The 18380-nt window shown below is 40.3% G+C and overlaps 1 protein-coding gene across 8 annotated transcripts in view; it reads right to left on the bottom strand.

Moving 5' to 3' along the window:
- LOC134644297 (plakophilin-4-like) overlaps positions 1 to 18380 on the bottom strand; it is an 85800-nt gene that overhangs the window by 53542 nt on the left and 13878 nt on the right. For 5 of the 8 annotated variants that reach the window (XM_063497196.1, XM_063497199.1, XM_063497198.1 and 2 more), the window contains exon 2: positions 9544 to 9680. The exons of 1 other annotated variant lie outside the window; for it this stretch is intronic. In XM_063497196.1, coding sequence (XP_063353266.1) covers positions 9544 to 9672 — 129 coding nt within the window. In that variant the 5' untranslated portion in view covers positions 9673 to 9680. Of the gene's footprint in view, positions 1 to 8263; positions 8594 to 9543; positions 9681 to 18380 lie in introns of those variants that run through there. 2 more of the 8 variants (XM_063497197.1, XM_063497202.1) reach the window with 2 other exon arrangements.

Genomic DNA, 18380 nt, shown 5'->3' with positions numbered 1-18380 from the left:
ACAGTTCTGGCTATGAGTATAGCAGCACCACTCGCCTGCTGTTCAAACCTACCTACTGTGCGCAGAAGACAACCAATCAGCAGAAAGTTGGTCAAATCCTTTTTTAATCAGTGGATGATCTAGAGACTGCACCACTAATTATTTTGAGCTGTGAATTATGCAAAGCTACTCTAGTACAGTTCAAACATTAGAGCTGGAAATTAGCATAATAGGTTCTCTTTAAATATGCATGCAATCTAGTAATCAACATGGAACAATAAATTGAATGCCTCAGTTAGTAAATTATTTGGTGGCAATTAAACTATATTCCCTGTGCTAATGATTTGACGTTCTGAACATAGAGCCACCTTTTGCAGAACATTAAACATTTGCCTGAACTTACCTCACATCAGCCCATCACAGCTAGTTTGAAAGTCAACCTTGTACAAGTGTCTAAAAGATAATGTATACTGAAAGATTCAGTTAAGGTAAGAATGATCTTTCAATCATTTAGAAGATTTTAAGAAATCCTGAATGACGCATGCATAGATGCATCCATACACCCAACTGCTTGGGGTCTGGGTTGACGGGGCAGCAGTCTAAACAGAGACGCCCAGGCCTCCCTCTCCCTAGCTGCCACCTCCAGCTACTCCAGGGGGTACACTGAGTTGATCCCAAGTCACCCTAGAGATATCATCTCTGCAGTGCATCTCCCCACAGGAGGACATTCCTGAAACACCTCTTTCTAGGTGGTGTCTGAGGGGCATCCAAGTAATCTCAACTGTCTCTACTTTACTCTGAGCCCCTCCTGATGGAATGAGCTCCCTATCACTAAGGAACCGTCTACAGACCCCAATGAAGGAGTCTCATTTTCAACGCTTGCATCCACAGTCTCATTCTTTAGGTCACTACGCAGATCTTGTGGGCATGTGTGAAGATAAGAATGTAGATTGACTGATGAACTGACAGCTTCACGTTAATGCTCAGCTCCCTCTTCACCACAACAGATCAATATAGTTTCTGCATGGTTGCTGATGCCGCACCAATCCATCTGTCAATCTCCCGCTCCAGTCCCCCCCTTACTTTTGAGCAAGATCCCCAAGATACTTAAACTTCTCTCAATCTCAGGGCAGACACTCTACTCTTTTCTTGATGAGAACCACAGCCTCAGACTTCAAGGTGGCAATTCTCATTCCTGCCTTTTCTCCCTCCGCTGCAAACTGCTCCATTCTGAGCTGGAGGTCATCACCTGATGAAGTGAAAAGAACCACATCATCCACAAAGAGCAGAAAGATGACCCCAAGGCCACCAAACCAGAGTTGAGTATTAGTATATTAAATCGTGACAAGTTTCTCTTCCATTGCTTTTAAACAATGGAAGTATCAAGCGTACTGATTGGTTATTCTTTCTTATTCTTATCTGACACTGACATCTAAATGTCAGATAAATGACACATAATCACTGACCAGTAATCTGCTACATTAAAAAATTTGTTGTCTATTAAAAGATCCAACTAAAAGACGAGAGAATGCGGGAAAAACAAAATACTGGCAAGAAAATAAAGTTACGACTTGGCTCGACAAAAACATCATTTAGGTTTGTCACATATGAGCTGGATGCTATTAAAAGAGCTGTCATTTGTATTGGCAAGTGCTGCAGCTGGTACAAGAGAATGACAACAGAAGAATGACTGTCAATAACAATGACTGTTTGAGGGGGAAGTATAACCGTGTCAGTGTTGATGAACAGATTCGACAGTGACTAACTTTAATTCATTAAATTGCATTTCCAGACAAGATCTTTCAGAAAATGTTTTGTTGTTGTGGTGAATATTCTTCCCCGAGTTCCCCAAATTTCACTACCTTGGCTTACTAAGTCATCAACACTTTCCCATTATTAAATACAAAAACAGTAAAGTGTGACTGGCACTAATAGTTGGAGGAAATTAAAAGGAAAAAAAAAAAAAGAAAAAGACTCAAGTGGTGCATCTTTTATTCCCAACAAAATCACGTCCTTTGAACTGCCACCCGAATAGCAACAAACAATTATGCTAAAGAGCGCAATTTATACAAATTCACTATTTCAAGAGGAGCCAGCAGTTTGAAGCTTTAAATACTTTGTTATAAAATTTATAACACACTGCAGCACAAAATACAATTCCTCCTTTTTAAAGTGCCAACTGAAACATTGTTTGACCTAACTGATCATTATGGAGCAAATGTTCATTGCACAGCGCAGTGGATGCAGAATAATGACACAATCGGCCTTTAGGTTGGTTTGCTATGAGCCTCGCTTACTGCTTTCACTCTATAATTGTGTTTGCCAAAGGGCAACTCTGCTGGGGGAAATGAAGGCTTGATTGTGCAACCAAAACAGGAAGAGGATAAAGCGTTTTCCCCAGTAGCTTTCTCCAGGTAGTAGACATGGAGCACATTTAACAAGCAGAGTAACTGTGGAAACGAGATCTTCACTAATTAGCTGAGCGCAATAATTATCTTAAATAATAAACCCGTGTTAACTAGCTGACTAACAACTACAAGACCTAACCCAATCGAGTATTTTAATGACAAATGGACCTCAGTCTTTGCAGCATTATGGTATTGTTTTTATTAAACCTAGTTATAAAAGCATGTGTCACCCACTTATTGTTTGGGGCTATGTCTGTCAAGGAAACATTTCTAAAGCCTGTACCGCTAATCTAATGCCGTCATCCCTCATCCCTCGTCATCGCTTTTTTTCTTCACCAAGTCTTTTCATCCAAGTTTTGCGCCAGAGCTGCTTTTGTTTCTGAGCAGCTACAAGCTGTTGAACCTCAACAAAAGCTCTTATGTGATGCTGTTGATAATAATACCAAGACATACTGCCAGTAAATAAGTAACTCAAAGACAATCTGTATCTTCTCAAGTGGAAAAAGGGCCAAAAATACTGCAGCAGTGAAATCACACAGACGTGTGAACATACAATTCCACAGAGAGATCAATAGTGTTGTGTCATTGCTCCAAGGTATAATAAGGAGAGTAAGCAATTTAGGGACCGTCAGTCTAGAGGTTGCTGCAGTGAACAAAGACTGCAGTGGCTTGTGCGATTACCACAGTCATTTAGTGCAACTCAACTAAGCGACATTTGGGCAAAGAGACGAAGACACAAACCTCACTTTGGATTCACCCAGCCATCTTCCTGAACTTCATCCATGGATGCATGGCAATTCCAAGGACAGCCCAAGAGTATTTATTATACTCCTACCCTCTTATGTGAGAAGTGAAACTCCTGCTCCAAATGACCTGGTTCCCTGTTTGTGCTGTTGACAGTGGCAATGATTATAGTGGTAATCATGATGATGATGACAGTGATGGTGATGAGTATTAACAGGCTAGTTGGGGAGGGGGGAGAGTTCCCGTGGCTGGGTAGAAAACAGCATTGCTGCGCCTGGCTAGACAGACCACTCCTTTGACATCGTGTCACATTGGGAGCAGATTATCTTCTCTTCCCCTTTTCCTTCTTTTCTGTTTTCCTCTACGTTGACAGCCTCCTGTCACAGAGCTTTAGTGAACCATTCACAGGTGACAGCCTCTCTGACTCTGCCTCTCTCCATCATGCTCACACTCCCACGTCTGCCCCCCCACTCGGCATCTCGGCGTTTTGTCTTTCCTCTGTATATCTGCGCACTCTCCTTCACCTGCATCTCTCCCCTCTGAATCTCTCTCACTTCTCTCTCATACTTGTCCTGCTCCCCCATGGGGTAATTGCTCGGAGCCCGGCTTCCATTTTTATGACTATAATCGAGGCCAGAATGCTTATGCCTCTAGATTTCTCCTTGCCTGTGTCACAGCAGCAGCACCAGGCAGAGGAAGGCAGATAAGAGCCCGAGAAGTGGAGAAAATCACTAGTCGATAGTAATTAGAATCCTTATTTCGCCTATGGAAGTGGAACAGACACTATCGCCTACGGAGAGAACTCAACCTTTCTGTGGGCTTAGGGCATGGAAATGCATAATGGCCAAAAAAAAAAACCCCAAAAAAACCCCCACTGCCTCTGAGCTTTTCTCTGACCCCAACTATTAACTCCTTAAGCTGGGTCACTTGGACAAAGATGACTTGGGCTTCATTAAAACAAGACAGAAGCTTTCATGGGTATCTCAAGTGAGTAATATTTCAGCCAGCTCATCAAGCCTTTAACAGGGTAAAGTTGTAGCACTGAAAGCAAGGTCAGTTCTTGAGCTTTGAAGAATTCCAGCGTGTTTGTGTGTCTATGCCTGATTTGGATGAAATCAGGGTCACAGACTGTAACTTCAGTTTACCAGGAAAAAGCAGAAGGCAGACAGATTTTTCATGTGTAATTGACTCCAACAAAGTGGGAAAATTCCACTGTGGTGATGGTGGAGGTGTTTTTTTGTTTTGTTTTTGTAAGGTGGTGTGTTGGAACACAACTTTTTGCTAGTTGTGCCATGCATATAGGCATGTCCAGGCACAGCTAATAACAGCATTACTCTGACGACAAAGCTTCATAATGGAGGAGAAACGGGAGTGCAGCAAAACATTTCATTTCCAAAAATCAGCACACCACAATCTTGATATTACTCATTTGCTCGAGGGACACGTCTTCGCAATGCTTGAGGCAGACTAATTCTGAAACCACTGATACTGGTCTATCAGTCTAGCCATGATAGAGCAGCTGTGGTTGTGGTTACCACATTTGAGTGTTACTACAGCAGGTAGCGCCACATATTTTATTTGGCAGGTTTTTATGCTGGATGCGCTTCCTGATGCAACCTCCAAAGAACTACAGTTTCCTCCTGGGATCAAAGTAGGGATCTTTTCACTTGTTAGGTAAATGTGTAAACCACTGCATTATGGATCCACTAAGTAGCAGTAGCATTTTTTGGACAGAATCCCTCATTAAAATAGCTCAACAGTCGGCACTGCTTTAGCCCAACAGGTTGAGCAGGCGAACTATTAGGCAAAGGTTTGAATCCACCCCAGAGGCATTTGCGTAGTCTTCCCCCCTGCTCTTTGTCTACTTCTTCGAGCTTTCCTGTCATAATAAAGGATAAAAAAAACAAAAAAACAAAACAGTCCCCCTCCTGAAAAAAATGCCTCAACAGCAATGCAGAGCAAGCGAGAGGAAAGAGGGGAAAGGCCAGGATGTAAAGTGGGAATGTTGAGCAGGAAAGGATCGGCTCCTGCCGTCTCTTTAGTGTGGAACCTCTTGTATACATTTAGTGCACGTCAGCTTTTGAGTTCATATTATTGTTCAAGATGGTTAAAATGACGTTAGAAAGGAGGACATCAATACAGTATTAATGTTGTATTGGTCGATTTCCAAATGTTATCTTTATTCCTTTACTATTGTGTAACATATTACTGCATAAACTATACTCACAATATACAACAGTAAATCATATTTGTAATAGAGTAACATCAGCAAACAGTCTTTTCCAAAATAAAGGCTAAAGAAGTAAATCAGCTCCAACCTGAAGTTCCTACTGCTTGAAAAACATTTTGAAGTACTGCCAGAACTGCTCATGAGCACGAATTTTAATGGAAATACTCAAGTACTGCAGATATAATAGAAGAATTATTATATTATTCCACAAAACAGTTTGAAGAAAAAAATTCAGATACCAAATCAACAGTCTTTTTGTATCCCATTACATAATTCCGTGCTTTATAACTTCTAAAAATACAAATAATAAAACATAGTTTGGCATTTCAAGGTTTAAGTTAATAATAGGTCAACTATGCACAGACTTTACGTGTACAGCGTGCACGCTGTCAGGAAAGCGCAAATGTTATCGTCACCCATCATCCTTCCCCCTCTGTTTCTGCAGCCTACTTTATACTAACATACCTAAAAATAGGTATACCGAGGGGCCACTGGAGAAGTGTTTGTATAAGAAGTACTTGGTGCTGATGAGATCAAAGCTGATGCAACGAAAGGACCCTCCTTTCCTGCAGCTATTTCTCTCAAGGGAGAAGCAGTAGAAAGCAGAGATTAGGTCAAACTGATCAATGAGATGCTCTTTAAAGACCTGACCTCTACCTCATTAATGCCTGCGCAGTGGATGTCATGGCTTCCCACTCAGACAGCCAAAGAGCTCCTATATAGCTGTTTCAAGTCTGAATTTGGCTTGTTTTTAAAGGCTGCTGAAGATGGCGTCTGATGCAGCCACCATTATTCACCAACAATCAATTTAACATCATAAAAGGTTTTCATTTACATTTTACAGTATGTGTATTTACATGAGATGCACTTACTTACTAAATTACCCAACTACCTTACCAATGAGCTCCCAGAGAATAGATTGCAGCCATCATCTCTAAAATAATCATTTTAATAACCACCAAATGTGACACTATTTAATTTAAATTTAAAGGACACTGTGGTAAGAAGCCCATCTCTTGGCTTTAGGATGTTTTCAGTATTTCACAGCTTGCGTAACTCTCCCTATAATCTGTAATGCCATTGTCTCACTTATATCAAAATAACAACAATCATAAATTCTATTTGCGTTGTAGTCTACCAACATAATGGAATTATTTGAGTAGACATACACATTCCTGTTAGGTTATCCACTCATACAACACTTTATTTGGCTACAATGGAAACAGTAAAATTACTACACTACTACAACATCCTTTGACACACAACCTACTATATGTAAAACTAATGCAAATTGTGTTCTGATGCTACAAAAATTACAACCGGAAAGAAAACAGAATATTAAATGTCAAACACGTGCTCTTCACGAATACACACGAGTTAAAAATACAGTTGGAGAAGAACAAAAATCATAATTTTCTATTTGTTTTTTTTTTCTTTCACCAATAGAAATCGAAATGAAAAAGGACTGGGGCTTTCGTGGCCCTTTTATAGCAGTTTCTAGTCCCTCTGACCAATCAAAGCGCTTTAGACTGCGACCCACATTCAACCATTCATATAGCACTTTATTTTATGCACTTTAAGCACTTAATCTACCTCACATCCATGGCTATTTTAGAAGGAGTTAACCTAACAAGCATGTCTGATCTGTGGGAAGACGCCGGCAGTAGCTGGAAGAAACCCATGGAGGCACAGGGAGAACATCCAAACTCCACACAGACAACCAGGAAGTTAGAGCCTTCACGGTGTCATGTGACATGAATAACGTCTGCACTAAATGATTCATTAAACTCAAATGTACAAAACAAACAACATGTTTAAAGTAGAAACAAATATTATTTCCTCTTACATTGCTTGTTCAGAGCAGGTACTTGTGCGTCTCCTAATCACAGTACAACTGTTTTTCAGTTGCACTGATTATTAAGACTGGGATGCCTACATTATTATTAGTTAACCGTGTTCTGAACTCCTCAAATCTTGCCCCATGTAAATTACCCATCTATAATTAAAAAGAAACACTCAAAATCCTAAAAACTTGCCGCAAACTAAAGATTTGAAACAATAAAAACTCAACAGAAACAAGCTTATCCATTCAGTAAACAAACCTAAATTAACATGAAGTGAACGTAAAAATAAAAGAACTCAAATCAAATCAAATAATGAAAAACACCAAATTATAATTAGTGTGGTCTGAATGAGTGCCAATGCTGCCCCATTGCTTTAATTAGACACAAGATAAACTAGATTTAAAAAATAAATAAATAAAAATAATAATCTTCAATCATCCCTTTGGTTAAATTAAATTCTAATTCAAAGATAGGTCTGAAGATTAAGAATTTATGAACTTAATACTGAATAACAATACAGTTCATTTGCCATGAGTTGACTCAAGCTTGAGAAACAGCACGCGTGCTTCTCAGAGGCAAATAAGAACGAGCTGCAAGAAATACTTTGACATTTAAACACTGGATCTGTAATAAACCATTATGGATGTGTCATCCAGATGGTGCTTGCTATTAAACAAGCACAGAGCACAAACAGGACTCCAGGAGCTACAGTGCAACATAACCAAATCCTAAAATTACAGGCTAAAGAAAGCAAAGGGGGAAAAAAGAGAGGGAGAGAGAGGCTGATGTTTGCAAGTAGTTAAAAGGAAAGAGAGAGTGCGACATGTCCAATTGAATAAACACCAACATGTTGGTGAGCCTTTCCTTCTTTGGGCATCTGGGCAAAGGCTGTGCGGCTGTAACTACAGCAGTGACAAAACGAAATTTCCAAGGAGAACGAAAAGGAGGGAAGACGAGGAGTGAATGAGACTAGTCAAAGAGAGGAAACTCTGCCAAATAAAGAGGCAGAACAAAGACAAAAAAATAAAAGATGCAGCCTTAACACAATAAACACTTACCAAACACTCCTGTCAAGCACTTTCATTCCTTAGCTTCAGCCCTAACCACGAACATGGCTACAAAACATGCATGTTTACATCCACAGCGCGATCCCTCGAAGGTTTCTCTCAACAATCACAGGAAAACCTCACGTATAAGCAGAGGACGAAAAAAACCCGAAACCTAACTAACCTCATCTCTGACCTTCTACGCATTTTCCTTCTCACTCATCCCTTTATTCATTTCTCCAACTCTGTCCTGCATAAACTCCGAGGAGAACCATAATTTTATAGAATCCCCGTCGAGCCATGCCTCCAGCCAGTCATTCTAAAAGCAACAGCTCAGGCAGGCTACTCGCCCTTCCTGCTCGCCTGCATGGATATCTGCTCCAACCGGATGAGCCACCGAGGATTATTCTAAGGAAGGAAGTGACAATGACAGGTGCTCCCTCCTTCCTTCCTTCCTTCTTTCTTTCCTTCCTCACACATGTAAACAATACCCACTTTCCTGCAGTAAGTCTTAATAGCACTCGTGCAGTCCTTTTTTTAAAAAGTTTTTTTAATAATAAAACGAAGGAACACCATTAATCATTCTCAAACTTTAGCTCAACATGAGCGTAGTTCAGGAAATGTACGCAAGATTTCACAGAAGGGAATTCAAATTATTAATAATGATCAAAATCTCTGTAGCACATTATGCCCTGTGCTGGATTCCCAAGAAGTATGAAGGACTGGAGCGAAGCCAGAAAGAAAAAGGAGTGTGTGTAAAAAGGGGGCGTGGATGAATCACAGAGAGGGAAACGGAGTGAGTCAGAGGGCACGTCTCTACTCAAGCTCTCAAACCCTGCTAGAGATGATCTTTCTAGTTGTCCTCTGATACAAGCCCGGCCATAACTGCAGGCGATAAACCATGAATCGCTTTCTTTGTCAAGCTTCTTCCACTTCACTTTTTTTCACAATAGAATAAAGCAAATAAAAGACTATGATGAGGATTCGGCTGTAAATGAAAATCTTTTCATCATCTCACACGTTGAGATGTGACCACTTTCAACGTTAAGTTATACAATTACAGTGTTAACATGTCGTGTGACACAAATAAGTAGGGGAAAAAAAAAAGAAGCCATGCATACTTCATTCTTCTTAAATTGCGCAATATAAAATGTTTGAGTAAACAGTAGCATTTCTGAAATGTCCCAATACAAAATAATGGTTCATAAACGCTGTAACTGTGCTGTAATATCAGAGATTTAACATGAAGCAAAGGGGCTTTTAGCACAGTGCGAGTGGAAGAAACCCACTACCTGCTCTTTGACGGAGGCCAGGATGTTGTTGGCGGTGTTGTCAGCCTCCATGTTGCGGCCAGTTGAACTGTCGCGGATGGTCAGCAGAAGCCCCTCCTCCGTCACTGGGCTCTGCTCAGGAGCTGGCATTCCTCCTGCTGGGACACACGCACACACATATACACACACAATGCTCTGGTCACCACAGGCGCTCGGCTAAAAGTCTTGCACACATACCGGACTGGGTGCGTGCGCGTGCGAACACACGCAGGCAAAGCGATGCTGAGAAGTGGCGGCGCACCACACCAGCAATGCACAAACATACACCCACACATGCCATATGGCCCAAACAAGAAAAGGACTGTCAATGTTTTATGTCTGTGACAGTGCAAATGAATGCCATATGGCCTTGAGACAACACACGACTTAAATAATGATTTATGTATGAAATTTAGTCATATAAAAATCCAAGACAAACAAAAGGAAAGCCAGCGATTGTGGTGAAGCCAAAAAATGGAATGGAAATTTCAATCTTAGCAATACAAAAGTTGCCCTAACATGTGTGTCCACAGGTGACTTTTCTCTGTATTATTGGATGTATTGGAGATGTTGCAAGAGATGCGAGAGGGCAGGCCTTTGGAAAAAGGTGATAAGGTTTTCCTGAACTGAAATGAGAAAGTGGAACAAATAGTTATGATCTCATTATTTCTGTTGACAGAGACAGCGTCAAGGGAGCTTTGCTTGAGGTGGATCCAGATTCACCAGACAAGATAGTTAAAGGCTGTGATGGCTGTGTCACACCAAAAGCAAGGGGGTCTAATAAACACAGAAGATGCATGACTGAGATACTGCACTGCTGGTGTAATCTACAAGCTTTAGATGTGCATGTAGTTTTGCAGGAGGTCCTGAAACATGTGGACGAAATGTGATCCAGAGGTATTCTGGGAGAGCGTCACCAAGGCAGCGTGAGACATTCAAGGTTTCTGAGATGTGAAGAATCACATGCCAGCTCTGGTATTACAGATTAATGCTTCACTAACACCAAGTATGTTAAGTATGTAATATATGTAATGTCCTGCATACCACGTTACATACATCCTCTGATCAGTCACCAAGGTACTTTGCTTGTTCACAGTTTACAACACAGTGCTCCACTACCTCCCACCACATCCCTCCACTGCAGCCTTTGAACCAGGACATTCCATGTTATTCCCAGAAAAGCCAGCAATGGGAAACTAGAAAAACTGTTTGAATTTGAGCTCCTCCTCCCTGACTGCTGCACACATACACACATACACTCACACACACAGAGGAAAACACTGACAGGACTGACTGAGGGCATATTTTGAAAACTCACAGAAGTTGCCAACCTATTCAGGATGGAAAGAAAACTCTTCTGCTTCTCTTTTAATTAACGAGCTGCAATTAACTATGCAGGACAGATATCATAACGGTAAATGACATGTTTATCATAGTAAATTCTATAAAAACAGGATTTAACATTCAACCTTCCATTAAAAAAAACTAAATAAATAAAAAAATGACTTGCCAACAAAAACACTAAAGAGTGAAAATATGACCAAAATCTGTGTATATAATCTCAGTATTTCTCAGCAGGCTAAGCTTGTCCAGACTAGAGCAGACCTTAGGAAAGAGAACCAAAGAAAACAACATCCAGGAAGTACGGCAAACCTTGCTGAAGGCACCATTAGAAAGAAGGAAAATTTGTGATGGGTGTAGAAGCCTACCACTGAAATCCCCCATTATATTTGGTCTACAAAGATTTCACTGTGCTTATCGTTGACTTTTCAGCAGCTGTGAAATACAAGTGAAGACAGCGAAGCTGCCAACCTACCACAGTCCTTATAAGCACATGGTTGACTGGTTCTTCAACATTTCTTTGTATTGCCCTCCAAACGAGGGAGGGAGGAAAAACCTCGCTGTAAGCCTGGTGGGTTGAAACTTTGGTATTTCAGGCCCTTAAACAGTTCAAAGAACAAGTACAAAGCTGAAAAGTAGGTAAGAAGCCAAGAAGGCAGACCCAATCTGTGCAGATTTCAAGGCTGTCATTAGGTTAATGCGCAAGGACCACACTGCGTAGTTCCTCCAGAATAAAGATGACCTCATTGTGGTCAAGATAAAGAAGCAAGCCAGTGTCTAATTATTACTGTTATAATTGTTTCCTTTGACTAAGCAGAATACAAACAGCCTGCATGACAGCAAGACTAAACAAAACTGAAAATGAATTTCATTAACTGTCAGATTTATCTACCTATTCAACATGGAATAATAAGCCTCTCTTTTACTAGACATCCTTTTCTAGTCAAAGCTAAATCTCCCTGTAAGCATTATAATCCTCAGTGTCTCCTAGTCTGCCAAGAAAAGTCTTAGTCTGACCCCACCCTGACACACTGGATCACGTGATCTGATCTACTGACCTCAGACTTGGCCACTCCTCTCAGCTTCTTACACAACACCTCTTCTGGTGACCGTTTCCCAAACTAAATGTGGTTCATACTGAAAGGACATAAAGGGAAAATGAGTGTGCCACAGGGTTTGAAAACTTATTTCTTCTAATGTGTCAGAACCTAAATGAAGGTTTTTTTAAAGGGGATAGCAATAAAGAAAGCTGAGGCAGAGCTTCAAGTTCAAATACAGCCTTTTTTTCCTCCATTCTCCCCCATCAGTTTCATCTACAGTCATGAATTAATCAGTCCTTGGATCACTCGAAAACCACCCGTGTCTAGTAACACCTTCCCCAACAAGCGCTGCGGGAGAAAAACTATTATCTGTCAGAAGACGTGCAGAAGAAAAAGGGTGACTCTGAGAAGTCAGAGTGAAGAAGGAAACCTTTGTTAGAGTTTTGCATGTTTACCCGTCTCATATTTCTGCTAGGAAGCATTTTGGGTTATAACTGCCTACTTAAGGTTATGACAGACATTTTTCTGAAGATGTATTTTTTCTTCTACTCACAATATTTGGATTAACTGAGGTGAAAGCTGAGACTCATTTGTAGATGAACACACAGTTTTACAGCATTCATGTATCTGCGAGTCTCTCAATAAACAACAAGCAAACTTTGCTCTAATCAAATATAACCACCAAGCAGAAATGTTTTGTGGTTTTGTTTTTGTATTGCTAACCGAATTAAAGAAATAAATCAATCTTCAGGCACAGTAGTCTGACCCTTTTATTGTGACACTATAAACTGTGGTGAGTTGAATAGTTTTCTTGCTAGTAATACTTGTTGACGAGACTTCATTTGGAGATCAATGTCTGATCTTCGCCATAACATAGCGAAAACTAGCCAGCCAATCAGAGCACGTTGGGTGTTTTGGGAAGTAGTCCTTAAAAAGCCAGGAACAAAGACCCACCCAAGGGCGAAAAGAGATGCTGAAGAAATGTTTCCTTTGAGAAAAATAATGTGTTATCTGAACATAAAAGTCTGTGTCTGTCTCTTGACTGGCACTTTAGGTAAAAAGTAAGCAAGATGATATGTCGCTATATTAAGCATCTTGAGTTGCACACAGACTATTAAGTGAAAAAGGCGGTCCGTGTGGATCAGGGACTGTCGACTTTTCCACATTCAGAGACTGCATTACGGGATAGGGCTAAACTGGGAAAAATGGCTCCGAGCCACGTTTGTATTTGATGACAAGATATTATCTCTGCCTGCAAGATATGAAGCAGTGGAAGTTGAGCGAACAGTGTGCAGATTCTACTTTATTGTGACTGTCCCTGCTGGGTAGCTAGTTGGCCAGCTGTCAAGCTGTAAAGTCTGATGTCTCGTCAACAAAAACACTGCAAATAAATTAGCAGGATTTTCAGTTTAATGTCCTACTTGTACTAAAAAATAAAAAAGACACTCTATAACTGTCTGCTGCTATACAATCTGATGAAAAACAAAAGTTTAAAGTTTAAAAAAATTAAATTAAATAAGCAGATGTATATCACAGCTCCGGTAATAACCTGTCACGATCCCTGGATCAACCCTGGCAGGAAGCACACTGCGTATAGGAAGCATGTTGAATCTGGGTGAAATCTGTCCCAGAACAAATATGCGTTTCCATCCAGCGGTGAAGGAGGGAGCAGCTGAAAAAAAGCCAGCACTGCTGTCAAAGTCACAGTGGTGAGGAGTTTATCTTGATGTCATTATACATGCACTCACTGGGCACTTTGTTAAGTACACCTTGCTAGAACTGGGTGGAACCAGTGTTTGCCTTTAGAACGGCTTCAATTCTTTATGGCAGCTGCCAGGAAACATTGCTCAGAGAATTTGTTTCATATTGACATGATAGCATTAAACAGTTGCTGCAGATTTGTCAGCTGAACATCCATGCTGTGAATTTCCCATTCAACCACATCCAAAAGGTGCTCTATTGGTGGCTGTAGAGGCCATTTGAGTACAGTGAACTCATTTTCAACTTCATTAAACCAAATTGAGGTGATACTCAGTGATATTTAGTTGGTAATAAGTGGGCCGAGCTATGCCAAAAAAATAAAAAATATCTCCCACACCATTACACCAAAACAGTAGTACCCTCAAACCAGTCAATCTACCACTACCAACAATGATGATGTAAACTTTAAGTCATTTTCTTCCCCATTTTGATGCTTGGTTTGACATCTATAACTAGCTCCTGCCATGTGATTGGCTACTTAGATTTCTACATTAACTAGCAACTGAACAGATGCACCCAAAAAAAGTGGCAAATGAGTACGCACTGCTGTATTCAAATTAAATAGTTTCCCCTGCAAAAGTATAATAAAAGCAACTGTTTTCCTTTAAACAATTTTTTCCTGAAATCCTCTTATTGTTTCTTTTTTAAAGTTCCTTTTCAGCCCCTTTTACTTGCAAAGTTGATAAATTGCCATCACCTGAACACATGCGGTGTTCCTGTAATTGGTCCTGTACGTCAAACCCATTAGAACCATTATCTGTTGACTTTCAGGGAAGCAAATTTCTCTCCAGGGGGCTGAGTGACACCACATCACCGACATTCAGCACAGAAATGGAGACGAGCTGAGAAATGATAGTACATTAGCCTGAATTTCAATTGCAAGGAATCTCAAAGAAGCAGCAGTTGATTGCCCTGACTTGCTGAGCTAAAAGCAGCTGGGAAAAATCAATGACACAAACAGAGGCGAGAGCTACTTAAAGACCAGTTTTCAGGCTGAATTTTTCACTAAATGTATACTTAATATTTGTTGGAAATTACAGTTTGATAGTTAATGCACAACTTTAAATGTATTATGACACATGAAGACAAAAAGTCACATGAAGAACTGTGCCTTTTGAGCAGCACCCTATAAAAGACTTTTTACAGAAGGTAGTAGTGAGTCTGAGTGGTTGTGATGCAGTGACTTGGACTGTCTCACAAGTTTTATCTTGCATTTCACTTTTTTCCGTCATGGCAAATTATTGTGTTTGTGGAGGTTGCACAAACTCCAGCCTGTCAGGACATAAAGTCTGTGGTTTTTCCTAACAGGAAAACAAATGGAGCTAGATTTATGCTTGGATGCCATTCATGCTGCTGGTTAGACTCCCCCCACCCCCAGATCTGTAATGGAAACATGGGTGCAATAAGTCTGACGCAGATCCCAAAATCACAATACAAATGCCTCAAAATAATTAATTATTTGTTCATGGTCCAATTAGCATCACTGAATTTGTGAATCTTTTTTGAAGTAATCATGCCTGTGGCAAATCATCCCCCAATATTCCTTTTATCAGACAGAAAGCTTGTTTTCTAAAATATAATGAAGAGTCAGATGTGTAATTTTCAAGCCAATGCGGTGTATGTCTGATTGCTGGTTGTCTCAGTGCAGCATAATCACACATGCATTATACAGTTTACCAAGGTTAAACAAACAAAAACCATGTTATGAGCATATCCAAGTTGCATTGATTATGTTGACATAGAGGACAATCTGATGAGTGAAATCATCTGATGTATTTCAAGTAATTTTTTAAGTAAGAAAAATAAATAAATAACTGTTTGCTGTCAGGGCCATGTGACGCACGAATGCTTCCAGCTTATCTAGACTGACTTTTATTGTGAGGAGAAATTCAGTCACATCACTAATCATTAATAATCTCAGCAGGTACAACAACATCCCCAAAGACCAACAATACTAAATTGCTTCTTTTTTAACAGTGTATTGACTTTCCTGATACAAAAAACACCATCAAATTATGTCCAGCAGATGCTACAAACACAGAGAGAGGTTCAAAAACACTTTTGAGGAAAGTTAAAAAAAAAAAAAATCTCATTCACAACAGCAGCATTTCATTTTTAGGTATGGCCCTGAAACTGAAGCCATTTCTAGACCTCTTAACTGAGCAAACTATTAGACTCAACAGATGGTTAGGAAACACTGGCGGACACCCTCACAAAGTATTTGCTACGAGCAGATGTGGGAATTTAGAAATACAAATGCGTAAATGGTCTGAATCAATCTGTATGAACCTTGACTGACCCAAACGTCAGACAGAATATGCATCTAAGCATCAATACATGGATTTGCTAGTAATGTGCTCACAAGAAAATAGCATTTTAAAGAAAATAATGAAAACTGCTTGTGAGCCCCACATAGTGGACGTGCCAGGATCAAAACAAGAAAAAAAAGTTATTATTAGACAACCAGATGTTTGACTTTCTGCTGCTTTCAACAGCTGAAAAATCCTTTGCTCATATTGACACACCCAACAGGAATGTCTCCTTTCCAAAGCAGAATCAGTCACTCTTGCGCACACACAATCACTCTGTCAATAATTACCTTGAATAAGCTCAAAAGAAAGATGTAGCTTCCTTTGAGTAAGACACATACCTGTCCTTCTGTTGATACAGGATTAAAAAAGGTTAGACGTATAAGGCTGTGGTGAATGGAGACGAAAGCCTGAGAGCATCTCCTTCACTTTTCGACAAAGAGTGTGGGAAGGAAATCACTCAGAAGCTGCACCCATGCCCACTTCACACGTTGGACCTCACCCCGAGAAATGTTGCAATAACCTGAGGTCTAGGTATATGAGCATGTGTGGCCACAGGGCAGGGCTTGTGGATGAATAAAGGTAGGAAACGCAGTCATTGCAGCACAGTGGGGGGCGGGAAAGAAATGTGCACACAGACTTAATGCCATGCACTTATGGGTAAGTCCTGAGCTGCACTTTACCATCCAAGACACGTTTACTTAAAAAGCGCATTGAAGAGATGACTGCATCACCAAATAATCTGTGTTTGCGATAAAAACGCAAGAGTAACTTTCTGCAAACAAAAATCCTACAGATCATTCACCCTCAAAATCATTTCCTCTCAATACCTTAACTAACAGGGAGCTGAGAGGCGCAACTGAAGTCTCATCAGCTGTTTCCAACATGTCACCACCAGTAATATGTTGTGACATGCGGGGACATAAATTATTCTGATTGCATGCTAATCCCTTAAATAGAATCGGGGTCTGCGCGAGACAGACATGCTTCATTCTGTCACACGTTGTTAGACAAATACATTTAACACCCTAAAGCCTTTCTGCGTACAATTACAACGCAAACACAACAACTACAGCAGAAATGCTTTCCAAGAGGGAATTATAACATAATGTTGTGTAGATCACCTGAACAGTCAATATATAAAAAAATAAAAAAACTAATTCCTTTTGTAACATATGCTATACCGGACAAATGTATCTTGGGATTTAAACACGGCATGGGATGTTCATTATTTAACCTAATTTCTCAGCTGAGTTAAAATGTGTTTAATCAATGTGACTTTTATCAACCCTATGCACTCGATTTGCCGTGTCAAGCATTTTTCCCACGGCTGACTGGAATAACTATCAATTCAAATTATCCTGTTTAGATTTTATGTCATGAAATACCAGGACCATCCGAAAGGGCGTGAACTGAAAAGGAAAATCAGCATTACTGCTATTGGCAGTGTTCTGGCTCCCACAATGCAACGTGTCAAGCAAATAACTAAGCTCACTCAGCACTTTATGGTTGTTTTCCGCTGTAAGAGTTTGTAGGCCATTTCAGAACAGCTTGATACCTGCATGCCTTTTTAAGATAATATGAACCACCCCACTGTTAGACCTCGTTTAGGGTCACTTTCAGGGGAGGGGAAAAAAACTACTTACTAAGGGGTCATCTTTCCAAGATGCCCTGAAAGAACTGCTCAGTGGAACTTGTGACCAATTGGTTAAACATTGAATGAACAAGAAGAAAACAAAAAAACTTGTAACTGGAATCAATTGTAAATTCAACCCTCCCATTCTCCTCTGCGTATCCTTACCAGCCTTGCAGGGAGCTGGAGTCTATCCCAGCTATCATGAGGCAAGGGAATCTTTGCTTTTTCCACTGCTGTCGGAAAAAAGGATATTTGTGACTTCAGTTCAGGGTGTTGCTCTTTTAAGAGTTTACTGTACCTTGCACTTGCTGCTCTGAGCTCCCACTGTGGAAAGGTGCTCATTATGCTGATATTAACTTTCCCAGGCATGTCTGAGAGCAAGAGTGCATGTCAGCGATCTCAGTTAAGTAAAAAGGAAGCTACTTCAACTATTTCCAACAAAGTAATTTAAAGTAAATGTACAAGAAAGCTTTCTGAGAACACCACTGAGAACAACTAAACGAAAGAGGAGATACTAGCAACTGGTGATGCGATCTAAAAGTAAACAAATGTCTCGACCAAGCATTCTTAGCTCCGCTTGCTAGCTGCACTCCATGTGGCAGGAAGAACAAATTGAAAAAAGCAGCTGGCTAAAAATCCAGACCCAAGACACATCTGAGGTAGAATATATATTTCAGTTTTACTGTGTAACACTATTGTGCACCTCCTGAAAGTTACATGGTCAATTTACTT

The sequence above is a fragment of the Pelmatolapia mariae genome, linkage group LG16_19 (assembly GCF_036321145.2).
Source record: "Pelmatolapia mariae isolate MD_Pm_ZW linkage group LG16_19, Pm_UMD_F_2, whole genome shotgun sequence".
Lineage (NCBI taxonomy): Eukaryota > Metazoa > Chordata > Actinopteri > Cichliformes > Cichlidae > Pelmatolapia > Pelmatolapia mariae.
The sequence above is the reverse complement of the archived record's forward strand: the minus strand, read 5'-3'. Positions and strand labels throughout refer to the sequence as shown.